Below are 19,457 nucleotides of genomic sequence, written 5' to 3' on the forward strand. Positions count from 1 at the left end.
TCGGTTAGCCTTTATGTATTTTTTTTTACATATTTGATGACTGCAAGGGTATATAAGCTTCGGCTTGCCGAAGCTAGCTTCCTTTCTTGTTTTTTCTTATTTAATTTCAGGTTAAAGTGTAAAGTGTACATGTTGCGGATAAAGTGGTTGCAGTGGTTATCTTATTGAACTCCACTCCAGGATGCAGTGCATCAACTCATTTGGGTATGTATTTTTTTAAACAATCGATTTGTATAAAATAATTTAACTAATACATATTTTCAAATTTTCTTTTCATTACAGGTGATGACTATTCCTTTCTGCTTGGAGTGAACTTCAAGATGCAGTGAATAAAAAACCCAAAGAGGTAAATACCTTTTTTACTAACAAAATAATTCTAACTATTATTATTTGTAACAAAATATTTATTATATTTTGTTTGTTTTTTTATTTAATTTCAGGGTAAAGTGTTAAGTGTAAATGTTGCGAATAAAGTGGTTGCGGTGATTATCTTACTCCAAGAAGACGAAAGTTTGCAGTGCAGATCAAGGAGCTAACTGAGTAAGTACCAATCTGAAAAGATTTATTTATGATAATCTCATAATTATTTAAGTAGTTGTTACATTAATTTGGAAAATGCTTAACTTGGGAAGTATTTGGGAGAGTTACTATCTATCTATTTAAATAGAAACTGATTTAATTGGGCCGTGGTAAAGGCGGGATTTCTCTTCGTTTTTCTTCGATATACTCTATATCATATCATATATATAAGCATTGAATGCTTAATAAAATTGAAAACGTTCAAAACATTTAACTTATTTCATAGAGTATCGAACGACTATATCATGAAGCTGTCATATGAACAATCATCGAAAATATAGGAACATCGTTTCGTTGTTCTAGCTTCTTTTCTTTTTTTTATATGTTTTGCTATCTAAAAAATGTAGACTTACTATTTAAGCGACATTGGCATTTATGATTTATCTTTTCGTGCTTATTTATTTATTTTTTTTTTTTGATTTTTTATCAAAATAATGGTGTCAAGTTCTCTACTGCATATTTAACCATTATTACCTGCATTGTATGTGTTTTTCCACAACCTGTCTGGCCGTAAGCAAAAATAGTTCCATTGTATCCTTCGAGAGTACTTTCTACAAGTGAGTAGCACATTTCGTTATAAATCACTTCAGTTTTTGTGATCATATCATAAGCACTATCAAATATAAACATCTTTTTCGGAGAAAAAAGAGTAGAAGTGTTTCTTACTGAAACGGCATATTTATTAAATTCAACAATGTTCTGAAATTAAAAAAAAAAAAAAAAAAGGAGGTTAAATTGTTTAATTTTTTATTTAGTGTATAAGTTTATAGGTTTATTATCTGATTATTAAAAAGGTTGGGGTCCTAGCACCAACATACAAAATGTGATAAAATGAGTCAATGAAATTCGTCTATAAGACATATGCGAATATTCTGAGCAGTCGACTACAATTTTTTTTGGTGAACCCTAGAATTTGCTTAAATCAAACACATGTATTTTAACTTTCCTAGGTAAATGATTACAAAATCAATAATTAGTCATGATATGGTTGCAGTATATGTACAGAGAAACCAAAATTAAAAACAACAAATATTGTTAATATATAAACGCTTACTTCACATTTACTTTCAATTTCACTTCGATTCATGGGACGACATCGAACTACAACTTTGATATTTTCACTCATTTTTTTTGTTTCAATTCATGCTAATAACGTGTTACAAGTAAAACGAACTAAACTTTTGTACAATTGTGTCGTGAAAGACACTCATATTTGTAGATAAAAGCTACTTGAAGCAAAGCCGGAGCTTATATACCCATGCAGTCATCAAATATGTCAATCAAAATGCATAAGGGCTACACAACATCGAAACTATTAAAATTTTTCTATTAATTTGCCTGTTAATTTGACTGTTGTTCGTATGGCAGCTATATGATATATTTGTCCGATTTTGATGAAATTTAATATGTAATTCAAGAGTAGTTAGAGAACTCTATATTCCAAAAAATCATGCTTGATGATGAAAAACAAGGATGTTATAATTTTATTTCCCGTATTTCTATATAAATTTTTCGATCGCTCGTATGGCAGCTATATAATAACGTTGTCGGATTTTAATGAAATTTTTTTCTCAAATCAAGGGTTATTATAAAACTCCATGTTTTGAAAATCAAAAGAAAGACGGACAGACGTACAGACGTATTTCGATTCAGATCGTGATACTTTTGTGCCAGAGAGTTTCGCGGTAAAAAGGGCTTGGCATACAATGCTTAAAAGCTTGCGACATAAGTATTTTAATTATTTTATTATTAATAATAATTAAGGAAAAACATGTAAAATATGGAGAATTAAGAAAGGAAGCTCCCCAAAGATAATTGCTGCTTCTTTCGCACTTACTAAATAAACCATTTTTTCACTCGCACTCATTGCGATGATTATTGACGGACGGAGACAACCCGACGAGACTACCTAATACTTATACTACCATGTTAGGGTCCACCCTTACAAATAGCTTTCTGCTTGTCAGGAGGCGTAAGCTCAAAGCTTTAGTTATCCTCCAGATACGTTGTAAGTTGCATTCGTTATAAGTCAACATTATTTTAGTTCAGTTTACGCTGGGTATCGAAACGTGTAAGTGAAACAGTCGAACACGAATCTATTTCTTGTAAATAAAAATCGCTTGTAATTAAATACGGTAATTAAAGTCATTAAATAGAAAGTCATTTAAACATATCGAGACCTAAGTTTGAAAAATATTTATATGTGTTAAATTTTAAACCAATATTACACCATTCAAACAAATATTTATACTTGTTTTTTTCAATAACATTTTATTTAGCATATATACAAGAAGTTAAGCTTTAAAAAGTACCTGTCTCAACTTAATAGAGCTTTAACAATGTAGCCAATATCTTTCTGCGCAGGACAAAGTGTGTAATGTTCTCAAGAAAAATTGTATATATGAACAGACGGTTCATTCATAAAATATACCTATATGTATACAGTTTTCTTCAGGTTTTAAGCTAAGCACAAGAATGTGCTAAAATTGTAGCGGAAAATGAAATAAGATGATATCTGATCTTACTTCATAAAATATCTCCATAAAAACTAAAACAAACTAATTATATGCATCTACATTTATCAAGGTGGACATAGTTGGCAAGGGTGAAAAACGAACTGGAATTAAAGGTAAAATTAATAGTAATAATTTAATTTGTAAAATTTTAAATGTCAGTGAGTTAAATACGAATACTCTTTATGTACACACCAATCTTAGATATTTTAAACTGCAGTGTTTTTCAGCGGGATGAGACTTTCTTGTGACACGAGGATTTTTTGTAAATCATGGAATCCAAAGTGCCTCCGTTATTTTAATTCTTGGACGAAAAAACGCATTTTTCTTGAAATGCATTATTGCAAAATTGGAAAACATAATAAAAGACGGAAAAAGTAAATGAAAAATTAAAGAAGACACAAGAGAATTTGCACTTTTTCAAGCTATTTGCACTATTAATAAATTCTTTACAAGCACTCCACCTGCACTTTAAAATGCACAGTAATAAGTTTAATTTCAAAGAAAATTCAATCCAATGGTACATAATTACAGATTAAGTTGACTTTTGTAAAATAAACATAACCTTTATCGAGTAGTGTTAGATCAAATTATGAGTCACATAGTCCTTATTTCGCCACCTTTTGGAGATTTTTATACCCTTGCAGAGGGTATTATAATTTCAGTCCGAAGTTTTTAAAGCCAGGAGACATCTTAGACCCCCCAAAGAGTATATATTCTGGATCTGCAGCTAGTCTTATAGTTTTAAAGCTTCCTGCTGATAGTTTACAAAAATATGGGAAGGTTTTGCACGCAGTATATAAGTCGGAACGGGCCGATCGGATGAATATACCGAATAGCTCCCTTAAGAGAGATCTAAAAATAATGAGGAAAAAAATTACGCCGTTGTTTTTAATCAATCAATTAATTCCAGATAGTGTTTTTAGGTCTCTTGAATTTCAAGTTACTTTTTATAAAATTCGGATGACTTTATCATGTTGTCATGGGAAAGATCGAAAAGTCGATATAATTTAACCTTACACAAGTATGGTTTTTGAAATATAGAGTTTTTAAACTACGATTATCTAAAAACAAAGTTTCTTGAAAATCTTACTATTATACCATATCTGGCCTATGAAATGTCAAGCAAAAACTATAGATGGTGGGATCTGACTATTATACCGTATCTGGCCTATGAAATATTAAACAAAAACTATAAATGATGGGATCGAAATTATAACACCATGGTTTTTTCATATATGCATGTTTTTTTGGATACAGAGTTTTCCAATGTTTCTTGAATCCAATTTGATGAAAATCGAATAGCTATATCGTATAGCTGTTATAGAAACAATCGGCGAGAATATAAACAATGTGTAAAAATTGTTATACCATAGCTTCGATATTGTTTAACCTTTATCCGTTTTGGCTTGACATTGGTGATGTCTGCAAGGGTATATAAACTCCAGCTCGCCAAAGCTAGTTTTTTTTTTTATTTTTCTTTATTTCTTTTTTGGGAGCTACATATACAAGTGTGTATGCTAAATGAATTTCTTAAGTAAAGAGGATTTAATTATTGATGAGTAAGTAATTACGCAAGAGGTCTCCCACAGTGATTTTGAGGTCAATCCTTTTTTAACCTTTTTTAAAAAGGTTATGTTTAAATGTTTTAAAATTGGAACCTTATGGACCTTAAACTTATAAGGCGACGCCTCGCGAGATTTTAACCTTTTTAACAATTCCAGCAGTATAACAATTTAAGCTATACCGAATATGTATAACGACAGTAAAGTCCATGATCTCTTTCTGGATGTTTAAATAATATTACTTTAATAGGAGGAGTGATGTGGAAGTTCTATTCTCAAAATAATTATTCTATAATAAAATCAACTGACCTAACTTAAACTTCGATTTAAACATTGCGTATTCAATTGATTTAATTAAAGTACAAAACAGCTGTTATTAAGATCTAAATAAATGTTGCTTATTTGTTATGAGGGTTTCTTTTAACAAATATTAATCGGATATTGATACGTTAATTGTTCTGTTGTTCGACACAAGTCGAGAACTTTTAGGAATTTTTCGAATTAAATTTAAACACATCCTAAAATTCCCAAACAAAAAATTTCAAAAAAACTTTTAAAAGATATATTATGATTTGCAATGGTTATGTTATTTTTATTGGCATGAGTAGCATATATAATAAGCATTTTTTATCAAATTGAATACTTTCTTATACATATATCGTTTAAATTTTTTCCAAAAAAACAGAGGCTACCACCACGTATTTTAATACATATCAATCTGATGCAAGCACGGAAGGCGTTTTAATATTTGGTGCCAACTCCGGGATTCTAAATTCACAGTTCAAAAATGGGTTGCAGTTGCATATTGGTATGTATACAAAAAGAAGGGAAAATGTATTTAATAAGTGGTTTTGGCGCAAAGCAACATACAAAATTTAAATTCAAATTAAGTTTTCAGGTTGGCTGCTCTGGATGGAATTGACGTCCAAATGTCAAAGTGAAAAGAATTCAGCATAATTTATAATGAAAAGACTTAATAAATTTTTTTCGAAATTTTTATGGGCTCCCCCTTACATTTTTTGCAAAATCGGATTTTTCATTTTTTCGTACCTTTTTTTTTTATTTATTTATATTTTTTTGATCTCTCCTGTGGTAGCTATGTATATGATAGAGATATCCGATTTTGATCAAATTTATTCCGAAATTCAATAGTAGTTAGGAAACGCCACCTGGAAGAAATCATGTCGATCTGATCAAAAACAAAGGCGTGAACATTTTTAATTTCATTCTCTCGTATTGGAGCTATCCAATAACGAGCGTCCCATCCAGCGACCATTATTAGGACAGTCTAACATAAATATAGTTTAACAAACTGTTACAATAATGTAGTACATTAAGATTTTACCAAATTTTGTTAGTCTCGCAAGAGAAGATTCAAAATAAACAACCAAAGTATAAAAAGAAAAGTTTTGGCTCAATCAAAAACCATTATTGATATATATGTATATGATGGGATGTTTAATGTATATCATGTACTAAGGAAGAACATAATAATTTTGAACTGCTAATAAAAAAATAATTCACTTACCTTTTATTGTTACAGATCACGTGTATTCAATTTTATGTATTGGTAATATTGGCAACCATAAGGCTAGGAAGTGCAAATTACCTCGCCACTCGAAGTCGGGAAAGAAATTTAAATAGTAACAATGGAGTGAAAACTGAAACAGAATCATCACATATCGGTGGAGAAGTGTTTGTACCGAAAACATTTTCACTAAACTCACAGGAGCCAACATGCGAACAGCTTCGCGCTATGTGGATGTAAGTTTTGCAGAATAACACCTCAACCATTTGTGAAAAACGTATGTTTTTAATGTGATTTTAGATTTTCAAAAAGGCAGTCCCGAGCGGCAGAAATTACGAATGAAATACCAACGTATCGGGATCCCTTCACCTATAATGTCTGGGAACCTCTTTTTTTAAACTCGCAATTTTTGGGGTCGTAAGTATTTTTCTCATTCAAAAACTGAAAAAAACTCACTCTTAAACATACCTTTAAGTAACTATTAAAACCAAACGCGTTTTTCGCAGATAAGGTGTCGAAAAAACTAAGCAAATGTGTTTGCAAAGATAAAGTAATAATGACATAATTTAATTTAATTTTTCTTAGGTCCAAATATCCAACGATATAATTTATATATATGGCCCTTTCATTAAATTTCATTTCCTGTCAGCCATTTGTCTACCTAACATCATGAATCGCTCCACGTCAATTTTTGATTTTATTCTTGTAACCCTGCAGAAGGTATAATGAATCAATAAGATGCTTGCAACTCAGTCAAAGAGACACCTCAGAGCATAAATTAGTTGTATATATGTATATATTTTTCGATCTTTCCTATGGCAGCTGTATGATAGAGTTATCCGATTTTGATAATATACATATGTAGGTATACATATACTTTTTCTTGAAAATTTAACTTTTTGTTACCCACGAATATCGAAATATCAAGGCATATTTATATAATTAATAAAGTGTTTATTGGGATCAAGAAAATAATTGTACTAACAAAATCGCAAAGAAAGGTTACTATTAAATTTAACGTGCACGCTATTACCAATTTGCGGCAAGTAATTGTGGCGCACACAGTTTGAATGGTGCAATTTTATAACAGATAAAGGAAAGTTTGCCTTTATAATGTAATCAAAGGAGTGGTATTTAATAGTGGAAACAGCACTCGCTTCTTAATAGTTGTTAACTTCATAATTTTTTTCCTATCATTTACTAGACTAAGGATGAGCGCCAAGGAAAGAGCGAGATCTCCTGTTTTTGGCCGAGTTGTTAGCCGAGAGCCAAATACGCCCCAACGGATTCCATTTGAACACCATCAGAGATTGGTTGAATTTGGATCTAGTGGTCCTAGTTCAAGTCAAAATCGATATTATGGAGCTGAGACGCGACCACAACAGGGAGCTTCTTTGTCATCACGTAGGTCAAGTAAAAATCGATACATGGGTGTCCCAAATGGTACTAGAGTTAATGCGAAAGAAAGTCAAAATTCTGTTGCTATACAAGGTAGTTTTCAAAAGCTTAAGGAACTTATATGGACTGAGAGAGCTAAGGAGTTAACAGAGCAACGAAGAGATGAAGAGTTGGCGGCGCGCGCGGCTGCACTCAAAGAAATTGCTAACGGAAAAAAGTAAGCGTAGTAAAACACAAGACATTAACAAAATTTTTTTTTTACTTAAATTATTTCATTTTCAGCATACTAGCCAATTATGTTCCTCAATTAGGGAGTTCTGATTCTATATTAATGGATGAAAATCGAAGCCCTGACGGAAACAGTTACCAATTAAGTGACATAAACCGAATGTCAATTCTAAATGAACAAAATTTTCAAAGTGATAAAAATAATAAAAATGGACATAAGAGTGGCATTAAAGCCACTACACGTCGAATTGGCAATTCACCATCCTACAATAAAAAAGAAAGTCAAGCCAATAAAGAAATAAAAGCATTACTTTTTGGGAAAAACGGCATTAGTCAAGCAAATCGAGCAGCTCGCATAAAGTTGCCAGCAACTGAACTATTTTCTAGTGATGTTCCCGAAAGAGACTATTCCATTATTGGTATTCCAAGAACATACCCTATTCGAAAATCTCACTTTAGAGAACGAAATCGATCACTTTTCAAAGAGGTAAATGATAAATAAAACGATTCCTATTTACCCTTGCACAGGGTTTTTTCATTTTTATCAGATGTTTGCAAAGCAGTTAAGAAAACCGTTTCGGTCCGATAGAGCATTAATTTCTTGGTCAGCATTACCAGACGAGTCAATACAGCCTTGCAATTCAGTCAGTCTCTCCGTTTCTTCGCCAATAAGTCACTTAGATTTAAAGCAATTCCGATAAAACTTTAGCAATAGCTTTTCCTTCTCGCTATGTCATGTAGTATGTTATTTGAGCTGCCGGGAATTAACGGATACTTAAGAGAATGCTGTGTTTTAAATTCCATTTATTGTCATTCTATGTTTAAAGAAACACCAAAGCTTTCTGCTGACATTGTAAGTATCAGACCCTGAATCATAAACAAGGCTTTTTTTCTAGATTTCAATTTTTAACTGCAAGTATACAATAGTTTCGGCTTGCCGAAGTTTTCACCATGTCTGGTTGATTGTTTCAATTAAAAATGTAATACATATTTACCCCTTATAAACAAAACTAATATTTTGTTTTCTCTTAAAAAGCCGCCAGTAAATGACAATTTTCAGCGCTACGTACGAGGATTAACAAAATGGCCTTTAGAAACCTCTACACAAAATAAAGAAAAAGAGTTAAGGCACCATCTGGAAACACCTGAAAATTTTATTGGACCACAATTTGACAACTATGTTAAAAATGTAGAAAACGTCGACAATTTAAAGATGTTAATTGAGAAAAAACCTAACAGTAATGAATTTGAACTGGGATTGTACGACTTCAATAACTATTAAAAACTCACTTATTTCAACTTTGTCCCCGTACTTTTTTTCGTTTCTAATAAAATCTATATTGTACATACTATACAATTTAACATGAGAAATGTAGCATACCAACAAAATTATGCCTTGCTAACAAAGACAGTTCAGATTATTTATCAAGTTTCGGTTTGGTTTTAACGTGGAACTAAATTTTTTTAAAACCATTATTATTCAAATTGTTTTAAAACTTACAGAAATGTAAATACATTTTCACGAATCACAAATTATTGTATTCTTTTGTATTTTAAGAAATTATTAATGGTAAAATTCTGAAAATACTTTGAAAAAAAGGATTCCACTTTAAAATTAAAAAAAGGATTCCACTTTAAAATTAAGCTGTGGTATTTTAAATTATTTTAATATGTACATTGTTATGAAATGCCTTGTTTTAATGATATTCGAATTTACGAAATTTGTATCTCTTTGACGCAACAAAAAAAAAAACATTTTTTTCTATATCATTTTGAAAACTTTTCCTGTTCAATTTTTTAAATATTGGTGTAGCTAATTTCATTTAAATTATAAAACAGTAAATATAAAAAAGTAAAGATGCTAACAATTAAAGTTATACCGGCCACCAATTCTTATCTTAAAAATTTGATGGAAAGTACAATAGTTCTGTAACTCAATGAAAAATTTAAGAAAACATTTACGCGCTTAGTTGTTTTACGTTTATAATTTCTCCAACGAAATGCTTCCAACCAATAACAATCAATTTCAAGTAAGATGTAATTGGCTTATACAGTCAGTTTAAATTCCGAGAAATCTTTAGTGATAAAGAATTTCAATTTTGCGGAAGTACCTAAATAAAAAAATATATAAAACCAAAGTTTACTAAACAACTGAAAACATATCACGATCTTTAAGTAGAGATCACTTTTCGGAAACAAAAAGTGATAATAATAATAATACCAACCCGAAGCCTAGACTGGGTGCATAAAAAAAGGTTGGCTACAAATAAATCATTACACTCCACTTACCCACACTTCAATCATTAAAAAATATTGAAATATTATAGTTAATGTGCTCCATGACTAAGTTTAAGCTAAAACTTTACCAATCACCACTAAGCTAATAAAATTGAATAAAAAGTGATTATAGCAATTTTTGATCGTGAAATCTCTACATAATATACATGTCATTTTACTTATTATTATTATTACTCAGATGCACGTGCCTGCGTGTCCAATCCTAAATATCATTTTTTTATATTAAATTTAGTCTAAGTGCGACGTGCTACAAATGTTTATTTGTAATTTGTCGTGTTTTAATTTGGTGTAAACTAGCTTACTAGAAAAGATCAAGCAAATGCGATAACGCATCAAATATTTAACATATCGAACTATTATATAACTTTTTAACAAAAAATATATTGTTTTGCTTTATAAACTATTAACTTGTATATACAAAAAATTATATTAAGAATCATATGTATGTATGTAGGTTGATATTCGGTTGAAAAGTTCGGCCCAGTGCTAGCTTAGTGTTTAATATCAGTATTTTTGTTAATATCCCAGTTCATCATACCAATTTATAGACAGGGCTATGAATTAGTCCGAAGCTTAACCCTTTCCACCGAGCCCTAAACCGAATCTGTAATTTATGTTTTGTATGGACCCAACCGGAACAATCAAAAAAATAAAGATCTCTTTTTCAAGGAAGTAATTTAATACACATGTTAAGTTAAAGTTAGAACATCTTGTTGTTGTCTTAAAATGGTTTAAAAAAATGATTATAATTTGAAACCACAGTTCAAATCTGAAATTTGTTCCACCATAAGCACAGTTCCGCAGCCAAAATTACTTGGCTTCACAGCCCTGCTTTTACATATCTGTCAAATACTTTTTAAACTTCAAAAATGGTGTTTTATATATACTTCTTCATATACCAATCCTTTGCAACTTGTTAATCGGCTCTGTTAATTATGTTTGCCTAAAAAATTATTTGCAACTTGTCGCACCAGACAACAAAAAAATCTATCATCGACATTCATTAATATGTGCTGTTTTACGCTGGAATTTTTAGCTTTCGTGTACGTGTTTTTAGTGCTTGTAACAAATACAATAAAAACATATTTGTAAGCTCTGCGACAATAATGTAGAATTGTATAATATAAGTATAATATAAAATTATATACAAAGATGACATAAGAATATGCTAAGTTTAATTCAATTAAAAGTCCTAAAGTTGTCTACGCATGGTTGGTGTTTAAGAAATCGAAAATTAACACATGATTAAATAAAAAAATTATTGTAAAATATGCTGTATATTATATATATTCTGACAAAATAAAATTATATATAATATGATCGTACATAAACAAATTCCTGACATATAGCATAGAACGCTATAAACCCGGTGCTATTCATTTTAAAAATGGCCAAAAACGATTTTATCTTGACGGGGAAGGTGTTTTCTTTCATGTTTCTAGAGCTATAACAAAGTTGCATACCAGCTCTTTTAAATTTCAGAAAATAATTTTTTTCGAAATTTTCATGGATTCCCCCCTTACATTTTTTGCAAAATCGGATTTTCTATTTTTTCGCCCCTTTCAAAATTTGCACAAAATGGATCTGCAGAAAAATTATCAGATCCCAGCACTTTTAGGCGCATAATTTTTCTAATTATTCGATTTACAAGTGCATATAAGCTTCGGCAAGTGTATATAAGCTTCGGCTTGCCGAAGCTAGCTTCCTTTCTTGGTTTATCTTTTCCCCTCAACTTTCACGATCCCGTTTTTATGCTGAACATGGTGCATCAACGTCAAATATAGTTGATCGAAATAGTGCAATCCGACTCTCTAAACCAAATTATTCTAATTTGAAAATACACAAAATTCAGCAAACTGATTTTACATGTTTTTTTATTTTAAGCTGTAGAATTAAAACAATAAATAATTTAATTAAAATAATTATAGTGCACGCTCATATTTGGCGTACTCGTATTACTCGGAACATATGTTGGTCCAGAAGCGCATTTTTGGCAATTCCGTTTTCGTGGCCTGTGCTTTGATTTTGATCCATGGCAGTGCATTGCAAATCGAAGCTCCTGTGCCATTTCTGAACACAGTGACTGATTATCGGTATTCAAATTTTTTCGGGAATTCCAGCAAAACTCGAATATAGCCACAACAACAGCAAGGGCAAGTCCGCAAAGAAGGACAACAAATACGCCACCTAAAACAGGAAAAGAAAATCTCGCTTATAATAAAAAAACTGTTTTTTCGTTTATTCCGGCAACATTTTGCTTACTTCTAGTTCTACAAATCGACTAAAATCAAACCCAACAAGTATGTCAAATCACAAAACGTCCGCCGCGATCAGTCTCTGAATATGTGCTAACCGACAGTATCCGTACACTCAAACAAAACCAAGTAGTTTAGAGTTTTTCCATGAAAGGAAGTTTAAAAAAAAAACATGGAATTTGTGTTTCAAAAATAAAAAACTGAAACTAACACCGTCTGCTTGGCTATAAAAATGAATGGCAAATTGAGCAGATAGCGCGGAGATATTTTTGTATAATTGAAAATGATTGTTTCAAAGTTAAAGGGAAATATAAAGGGCAATCTATTAAGGTTGTTCAAATATGTGCTGTAGGGAAGAAATTTTTTTAATGAAAACCATACAAAAACTCGTACCAATATTTTCTACTCCAAGCGCATTGGCCTTTGATTCCTTGCTTTTATCATCTCTGTTGCAAACGTCTCCTGTGTTTTTCCACCATTTGTCATATAATATCTGAATTATGCCTTTTTCTTGAAGCTCCAAAATAGCAAGTGAAATTTTATCCCTCCAAGGGGATCCTTTAGGCGTTGCGATACCGTAGCCTTTTGAATCTAGCAGGCCGCCTATTTGGGTTAGATTACAATCACGTTGAACGGCATAATCTAGCATGGTTGATTCCATTAAAAACGCATAGCTTCCTTCCATTACACGTTTTATTCCGTCTTCGTAGGTTTTAACAAATACAGCTCCTTTACGATTCTCCATATAGCGCCACATTTTTTGATATATACCGATTTTTGAGTCCTAAAATATGAAATACTTAAATAGGACTTTACTTTTCTTCACTTTCAGATATATTTACCCTAAAAAATGTCATTGTTGAACCACCTTCCAAAGTGCCATATGATATTTCTGTTTGCTCCGCCAAGTCAGAAGCGCTTTCTATAGGCGAGATCATCCGTTCGACAGTTAAAAATGCAGCTAAGTTGGCAGTGTACGACGATATAATTATTAGACAGAAAAAAAACCAACATCCACCAACAATGCGAGTAGATGTTGCCTAAAATAAAAATAAATGTCAAAAAACAAAAGTTATCGTAAAAGTAGTTATAATACTTTTCAGGCTGTAAGCTATAAAAATGCTAGCCTCGGCGGAGAACCAAAGCTTGTATAGCATTGCAGTTAAAAATTAAGTATTTATAAGAAAATATCATTTGAACATCTTTTGAAACGAGATTTTTTTCTATGGCTACCTTAAAGTGATTTTTGGTGTTTATGAATTTAAGGCTGCGGGGATTAAACTAACATAATCCCTTCTATAATAAAATCAGTAGTCTAGCACCGTAATTCAAATGGACAATTTTTTTGGCTGCTCTGTTCATTCTTGCCCCTTTAATGCATTATTTTTTTTAGAATGTTTTTTAATCGTACCCTAGGATATAAGTCAGAACCTTGCTGCATAAGGGCTCCAATAGCAAACCAAAAACAATTTTTTAAAGTAAAATTGTTATGTATTCGAATTAAATCCACTGTGTTATCGTCCGAGCCATCTTCCTGTACATCGTCAGATAGTGGTAAAGGGTTCATAGCATGTCCACATATAGGATCATCATCTTCAATGTAGTCATTTGGTTTGCTCATTATGCAATGTGAACTCAATTCGTTTTCGGACATTTTTTTGCTCTTCCTCAATTCCAACTGCTCGCTAAAGAAACTTTCTTTTTGAATTTCGTGCAATATGTGATCACAAGCCATTGAACAGGGTGGTTTTGAATTAACCCATTCAATCGGTGATAACCGAGCAACAATCCAAATGCAGATTGATACAAAAATGTATCCAAACGCAATATAAAACCAAATTTCAACCGCAAGTGGATTCATAAACGAAAAAAATTTTGTCTGAGCTCGATCTGAAATCTGAAATACAATAAAAATGATTATATTGAACTTTGTTATTCCAGTCTTAAAAACATAAGGAAAAGACAAGCACAACATTAGTATAAATAATCCTAACAATATAAGATAGCATTAGTGAATACCTTCGGATTAAGTCCAGATCCTTGGCGTAAAAATGTTCCTGTTATAAACCAAAAACTGTTTGATATGGAAAATTGATTTTCCACTATATCCGTTTCCTTGTAACATGGGTGTGGGTTTTTCCACTCATATGGAGAAAACCGAGCCATCACAAAGAGCGCGAAGGAAACTAATATATAAGCAGCTAGCACATAAAGCCATATCTCGATTGCCAAAGGGTTCATAAAGGAGAACAGTCGTGTGGGTTGGCTTGTCGGCACCTATTAAATTTACCCACATAGGTGAAGGGAATTTTAAAATAAGTGTCTACAAGAATGCAAATTCCTTAACTACGTTTTTTAATATAAAAAAGGAAATATGAAACAGGTCTTACCTTGAACAATATTCCGATGCCCAAATTCATAAATGGTTTTGTAAAATCTATTACACTCTCTCGAGCGTAGTTTATCGTCATTGAAGCTACAGCAAGATCAGCTCGCTAAGATATATTATTTTTTGTTTATTATAATAAATTATTAGTTATCAGGGGTTTAACTTCATCCAATGATGAAGCTATCATAAAGGATAAAAAGGTCTATACTTGCCCTTTCCATTAATTCTTGAACAATGCCATTCCATGAATTTGTCTCGGGTATGTAAACTCCGTACATATTATCGGGAACTAGTTCTATTTTATATTGAAATCCAACTTGTTGAGCGATTGCTTTGAGAAGATCAATACAAAATCCTTCGAACCTAAAATTTCCCGTAAGATTTTTATCCTCTCTAACCATAACATACGGGCGCTCCTAAAAAAATGTTAATAATATAACAAGAAAGGAAGCTAGCTTCGGCAAGCCGAAGCTCATATACCCTTGCAGTCATCAAATATTTATAAACATATTTAGTAGTACATTTTTTATTTATACCAACCTCTCTGGTCATAACAACCAATGTTATATTGGCGATATTAGAATCGTAGAATGCAGTTGGGTCTGAAATGTTAACACCGGCATAGGGCTTCCAGTATCCGACCTTTTGAATGTTTTCTTGCTTTAATTTTAGAATATCAAGCTTGAATTTGTTTCGACGACCTTCCACAAAATCTACATTTCCAGTTAACCCGTCGGTAATAGCCTAAAAATAAATAATTTGAAATAAGTTCAATTAATAATAGATAATAATTTTATCTAGTTTTGAAAACAACCAACCGTTTTTACCTGTTGCAATAATTTGTTCTTTTATTCATCAATTAAAGATTCAAAATAATTTTGTGTCACCCTGTATTAGTATAATTTCGGCGACTGAAAGAACCTATCTTTTCTTCTGCTCGAATGTCAAATGTATTAAAGATTGATACAGTATATACTTACGGCATTGATTTGATTATACAATGAAATTCCATCATCCCATGTTTGATCGGAAGTGCACGAAATGTTTTTAATGGATACATTTGGGGGACTATCAGAACTTAAGAAGTGCAACCCAGACGCAAAGGCGTACACCGAATCAAACATTAAAGCAGAATCTGTCTAAAAAGAAAGGAACAAATTAAAAGTTTTGTTTAAAAAAAATAATTATATTTTTTTACCTTTATGTAGGGAATTCCGTTAATGTTTTCTAGTCCGTTGTGTTGTAGTTTTTGCATTTGGTCGATAACATCGAGATATCTCTTGCTATCTACATCGACTAATCGAAACGCTGTTATATTTACGCTATTGTATCTAAAATCCTCTAAGTCATATGTCTCCAGGTCCTGAAAAAATACATTATTATAATTATCGGAAAAAAAGAATATTTTAAGATTAAAAATTTCTTTGAGAAGCCGAACTTAATATGCATTTACAATCAGATTTGTCATAAAAATTTTAAATAATAATTCTAAGAATCCCAAATACAATAACTGCCATAAAAAAGATAGAAAATTATATTATATAATATAAACCTACTCGTGCGTTTAGTTTTTTACAAGGGGACCGCAGGCCACAAATCGATTAGAATTTATTTTTGGTGATATTATTTAGGACGATTTTTTAGCATTTACAAAAATGTAGTGTATATTTTAGCATTACGATTTTAAGATTTATTAGTTTAACAAGATTCATCATAATGTACTTACGAATGTTGTAAACATATAATGGTATCTATGATCATTCATTTGCAATTGTAAAATCTGAAAATATACAGTAAAAAATGTTTGATATAATTAGGATTTTGGTGTAAATACCAGCAAGGACTACTTAATATATACAATATCTAAAATATATTAAATCTTCGGATATAAGATTCGGCCGAAACGTTATGATTTGTTACACTGGGGGAGACTTGTTACACTCGGGTCAAAATTAGCCTAAAAAATGCGTTACGTAAACTATTATTAGTATTTTTTAAACGACAAAAACCCTTAAAATTTATTATTAAGTGAAATAATAAAGTTTTCTTACGGATTTAAAAAAAGTTGTTATGTGAGACGGGTTTGTATCCACTATTATTTTGTAAATTTCCTTTTGGCGGATTGCTCGTAAGACTTGCCGATAGGACTCTGGGCTTGCTTGCCTAATATACATTTCTGCTTTTGTATCAGTGGAGGAGTGCATCAGATTAAAGAGACCTAAAAAAAAGAAGAAAATCCATATATTTACCTTTGTTTTCGAGATGTTAATAAGGAATGAAAGAACATTAAATACGCGTATAAGCCCTTTTTAATATTGAAAAATATTCATGCGTCACTTACCAAGGGCTATCTTTAATACAAGTTTTAAAAAACAAAATGTTGTCAACACAGAGTATTCGAGTAGTTACCATAAAATTAAAAAAAAAAATAAATCGTTCAATAATATTATTTCGATTTACTTTTAACGAATAGAACAATCCCTTGTACTCTAAAAATAGTATCTTAGTCTACAGTACTTTTAAATTACCATAATCTTCTTCATAAACAATAGCCACTTTCGTCCAGTTTAGGTACACCATTATATCTCTATATGCTAGAGTTAAAAGAGTATGCGATGGATACAAATTGATTGAAAATTCTTTAGAATTATATTCAAGATCAATTCGGAATTCGATGTGGGGTATATCATAAGCTTCGCATATGGATTGCACATGACCAGCAAGAAGAGTATCTGTTGGTCCAAAGATTGCTTGGACTCCTGCTTCCAACTGCCGGCAAACTTTTTTAGTGGTGCGAAAGGAGTCATCTCGCGGTACATATTCAATGTCGTATACAAGCTGTGTATGGGGAAGAAGAGTTTTTTCCTTGTTGATACGGTATATTGCATACTTAAATGCTGATTCTATACTGCTTTCACGCTCATCCTCGGTAAATATGGCACCTAGTAGAGCAACGAATTGTGTATGATAGCCAAAACAATTTTAATATCGACTTATAACTTACCAACGCGTATCACTGGCGGCAACGCTTTTGCAATTAAGACAAGTGATAATATTATGCATGAAAAACATACCCTGTTAAGAGTACTTTGGTCTATTATGTTGTTTGTAATTATGGTACCGCGTTTTTTTCGTATCTAATCATTATAAAAGTATTAATATGAAATAGGGGGTGTAAAGGGTACCTTACCATTTTTTGTTATGGCTTAGCAACATAAGACACACATTCCGTAACTGAAAAACAATAATACTGAACGTGTTGATACAAATAATATTGTTCAACACATGAAACGTAAACATTTACTGGTAAAGGCTACGGATTAGACACGACTAAAAAGAAAATATAGAAGAACCAACCCCATTACCAAAAAAATTGTGAAAAGCCCTTTTAAAAGCTATTCGCTTTAAGCTTTAGGAAGCCAAAAAGTGCTTGAGCTTTGACTTATATTGGCGGTATAATTCCAAATCTGGTCCTCCATTCAATACCCTTCTCCCAGGGATCCTGGGGCATTCTTTGGGGAAGGCCCAGGAATCAATACAACAGGGCGATGAAGTTGTATAAAGGGTGTGGACGTGGCCAGGAGTTACCAAAAAATGAATTCCTATGGAAGTTCGAATTAATTTCCCCAGCAATTCCTTTGCAGGATTCGCTAAGCTCAAATAAATTTCCATTAAATATAATATGTATTTTAATTTTATTTATTTAAACTTTTAAAACTTCGCCAGTAGGGCATATTAGCCTCGGATCACCGAGGATAACATTTTTATACCCTTGCAGGGCAAAAGGGTACTATAATTTCAGTCAGAAGTTTGCAACGCAGTGAAGCAGACACCTCAGACCCCATAAAGTATATACGAGTATATTCTTGATCAGCATCACCATCTGAATCGAAATACGTCTGTACGTCTGTCCGTCCATTAGCATGGCTAATAAAAGAACCAAATATGGAACTAGAAAAATGGAAAATTAAATTAAATGAATTTGATTACGAAATTAAATATTTACCGGAAAAAGAAAACTATGTAGCCGACGCTTTATCTTAAGCGAAAGTAAAAGAAAAAATTGTTAGCAGAAGCAGCCTACAGTGTAGATGCAACAGTACACTGTGCACAAGAAGACAGTTAAAATTACATACCGATAACCCAAAGACTACTATTTTTCCAGACAACTCGAACAACTCGAAAATTAAAATAAAATACAAAGAAATGACAGCAGATTTTGCAAAAGGAAATATTAAAGAATATTTGTATACTAAGTAGAGCGCTGAACTTAAAAAAAAACAAGAAAGGAAGCTAGCTTCGGCAAGCCGCAGGTTATATACCCTTGCATTCGATCAAAATGCATAAGGGCGATATGCCACTTGTAAATCGAATAAAAATTAGAAAAGTTATGCGCCTAAAAGTGCTGGGATCTGATAATTTTTCTGCAGATCCATTTTGTGCAAATTTTGAAAGGGGCGAAAAAATAGAAAATCCGATTTTGCAAAAAGTGTAAGGACTCCCCCATGAAAATTTCGAAAAATGTTATTTTCTGAAATTTAAAAAAGCTGGTATGCAACTTGAAAGAAAACATCTTCCCCGTCAAGATAAAATCGTTTTTGGCCATTTTATGCAGGTTTTACCGAAAAAAAGGTACGAAAAAATGGAAAATCCGATTTTGCAAAAAATGTAAGGGGGGAGCCCATAAAAATGTTGAAAATTTCC

General features: G+C 31.8%; 2 protein-coding genes and 1 long non-coding RNA gene across 11 annotated transcripts; 1 reads left to right on the forward strand and 2 right to left on the reverse strand.

Moving 5' to 3' along the window:
• Positions 1-446: 446 nt before the first annotated feature.
• LOC108101720 lies at positions 447-1,891 on the reverse strand. The gene is made up of 3 exons (XR_006245349.1): positions 1,634-1,891; positions 1,054-1,278; positions 447-552 (listed from the first exon to the last, which is right to left on the reverse strand). It is a non-coding gene; the product is annotated as an uncharacterized LOC108101720 (long non-coding RNA).
• On the forward strand, positions 454-11,428 carry LOC108101719. Of its 6 annotated transcripts, none has more exons than XM_017206163.2 (9): positions 2,626-2,714; positions 3,166-3,208; positions 3,313-3,469; positions 5,343-5,465; positions 6,201-6,421; positions 6,486-6,602; positions 7,390-7,800; positions 7,866-8,298; positions 8,848-11,428. In XM_017206163.2, the coding sequence occupies exons 4-9, from the start codon at positions 5,445-5,447 to the stop codon at positions 9,091-9,093; spliced, it is 1,449 nt and encodes a 482-aa protein (XP_017061652.1). In that variant the 5' UTR covers positions 2,626-2,714; positions 3,166-3,208; positions 3,313-3,469; positions 5,343-5,444; the 3' UTR covers positions 9,094-11,428. The 6 variants fall into 6 exon arrangements, with proteins under 6 accessions (XP_017061657.1, XP_017061652.1, XP_017061653.1 ...); XM_017206164.2 differs by having other exon boundaries at positions 3,323-3,469; XM_017206165.2 differs by lacking the exon at positions 3,313-3,469.
• Positions 11,429-11,966: 538 nt separating this feature from the next.
• Positions 11,967-18,101, reverse strand: LOC108101722 (glutamate receptor ionotropic, kainate 2). Of its 4 annotated transcripts, XM_017206172.2 has the most exons (15): positions 17,944-18,101; positions 17,758-17,890; positions 17,282-17,695; positions 16,805-16,971; positions 16,480-16,533; positions 15,952-16,116; positions 15,734-15,892; positions 15,294-15,497; positions 14,966-15,169; positions 14,755-14,859; positions 14,384-14,641; positions 13,776-14,261; positions 13,207-13,404; positions 12,758-13,148; positions 11,967-12,296 (listed from the first exon to the last, which is right to left on the reverse strand). In XM_017206172.2, exons 1-15 carry the CDS (start codon positions 17,944-17,946, stop codon positions 12,019-12,021), a joined length of 3,219 nt encoding a protein of 1,072 aa, XP_017061661.1. In that variant the 5' UTR covers positions 17,947-18,101; the 3' UTR covers positions 11,967-12,018. The 4 variants fall into 4 exon arrangements, with proteins under 4 accessions (XP_017061661.1, XP_017061662.1, XP_017061663.1 ...); XM_017206173.2 differs by lacking the exon at positions 13,776-14,261; XM_017206174.2 differs by lacking the exons at positions 13,776-14,261; positions 14,384-14,641.
• Between the last annotated feature and the right edge of the window lie 1,356 nt (positions 18,102-19,457).

This window comes from Drosophila ficusphila, unplaced genomic scaffold (assembly GCF_018152265.1).
Source record: "Drosophila ficusphila isolate 14025-0441.05 unplaced genomic scaffold, ASM1815226v1 contig_220, whole genome shotgun sequence".
NCBI lineage: Eukaryota > Metazoa > Arthropoda > Insecta > Diptera > Drosophilidae > Drosophila > Drosophila ficusphila.

Excerpts from the sequence above, each read along its gene's own strand:
- LOC108101722 (XM_017206172.2), bottom strand. Across the intron at positions 14,860-14,965 it reads TTCAAGAATTAATGGAAAGG|CGAGCTGATCTTGCTGTAGC; the intron begins GCAAGTATAGAC and ends AATATATCTTAG. Across the intron at positions 13,405-13,775 it reads GTTCTGACTTATATCCTAGG|GCAACATCTACTCGCATTGT; the intron begins GTACGATTAAAA and ends TTTTTATTTTAG.
- LOC108101719 (XM_017206168.2), top strand. The coding sequence starts at position 5,445 with ATGGGTTGCAGTTGCATATTG. Across the intron at positions 5,466-6,200 it reads TGGGTTGCAGTTGCATATTG|ATCACGTGTATTCAATTTTA; the intron begins GTATGTATACAA and ends TTATTGTTACAG. Across the intron at positions 7,801-7,865 it reads GAAATTGCTAACGGAAAAAA|CATACTAGCCAATTATGTTC; the intron begins GTAAGCGTAGTA and ends TTTCATTTTCAG.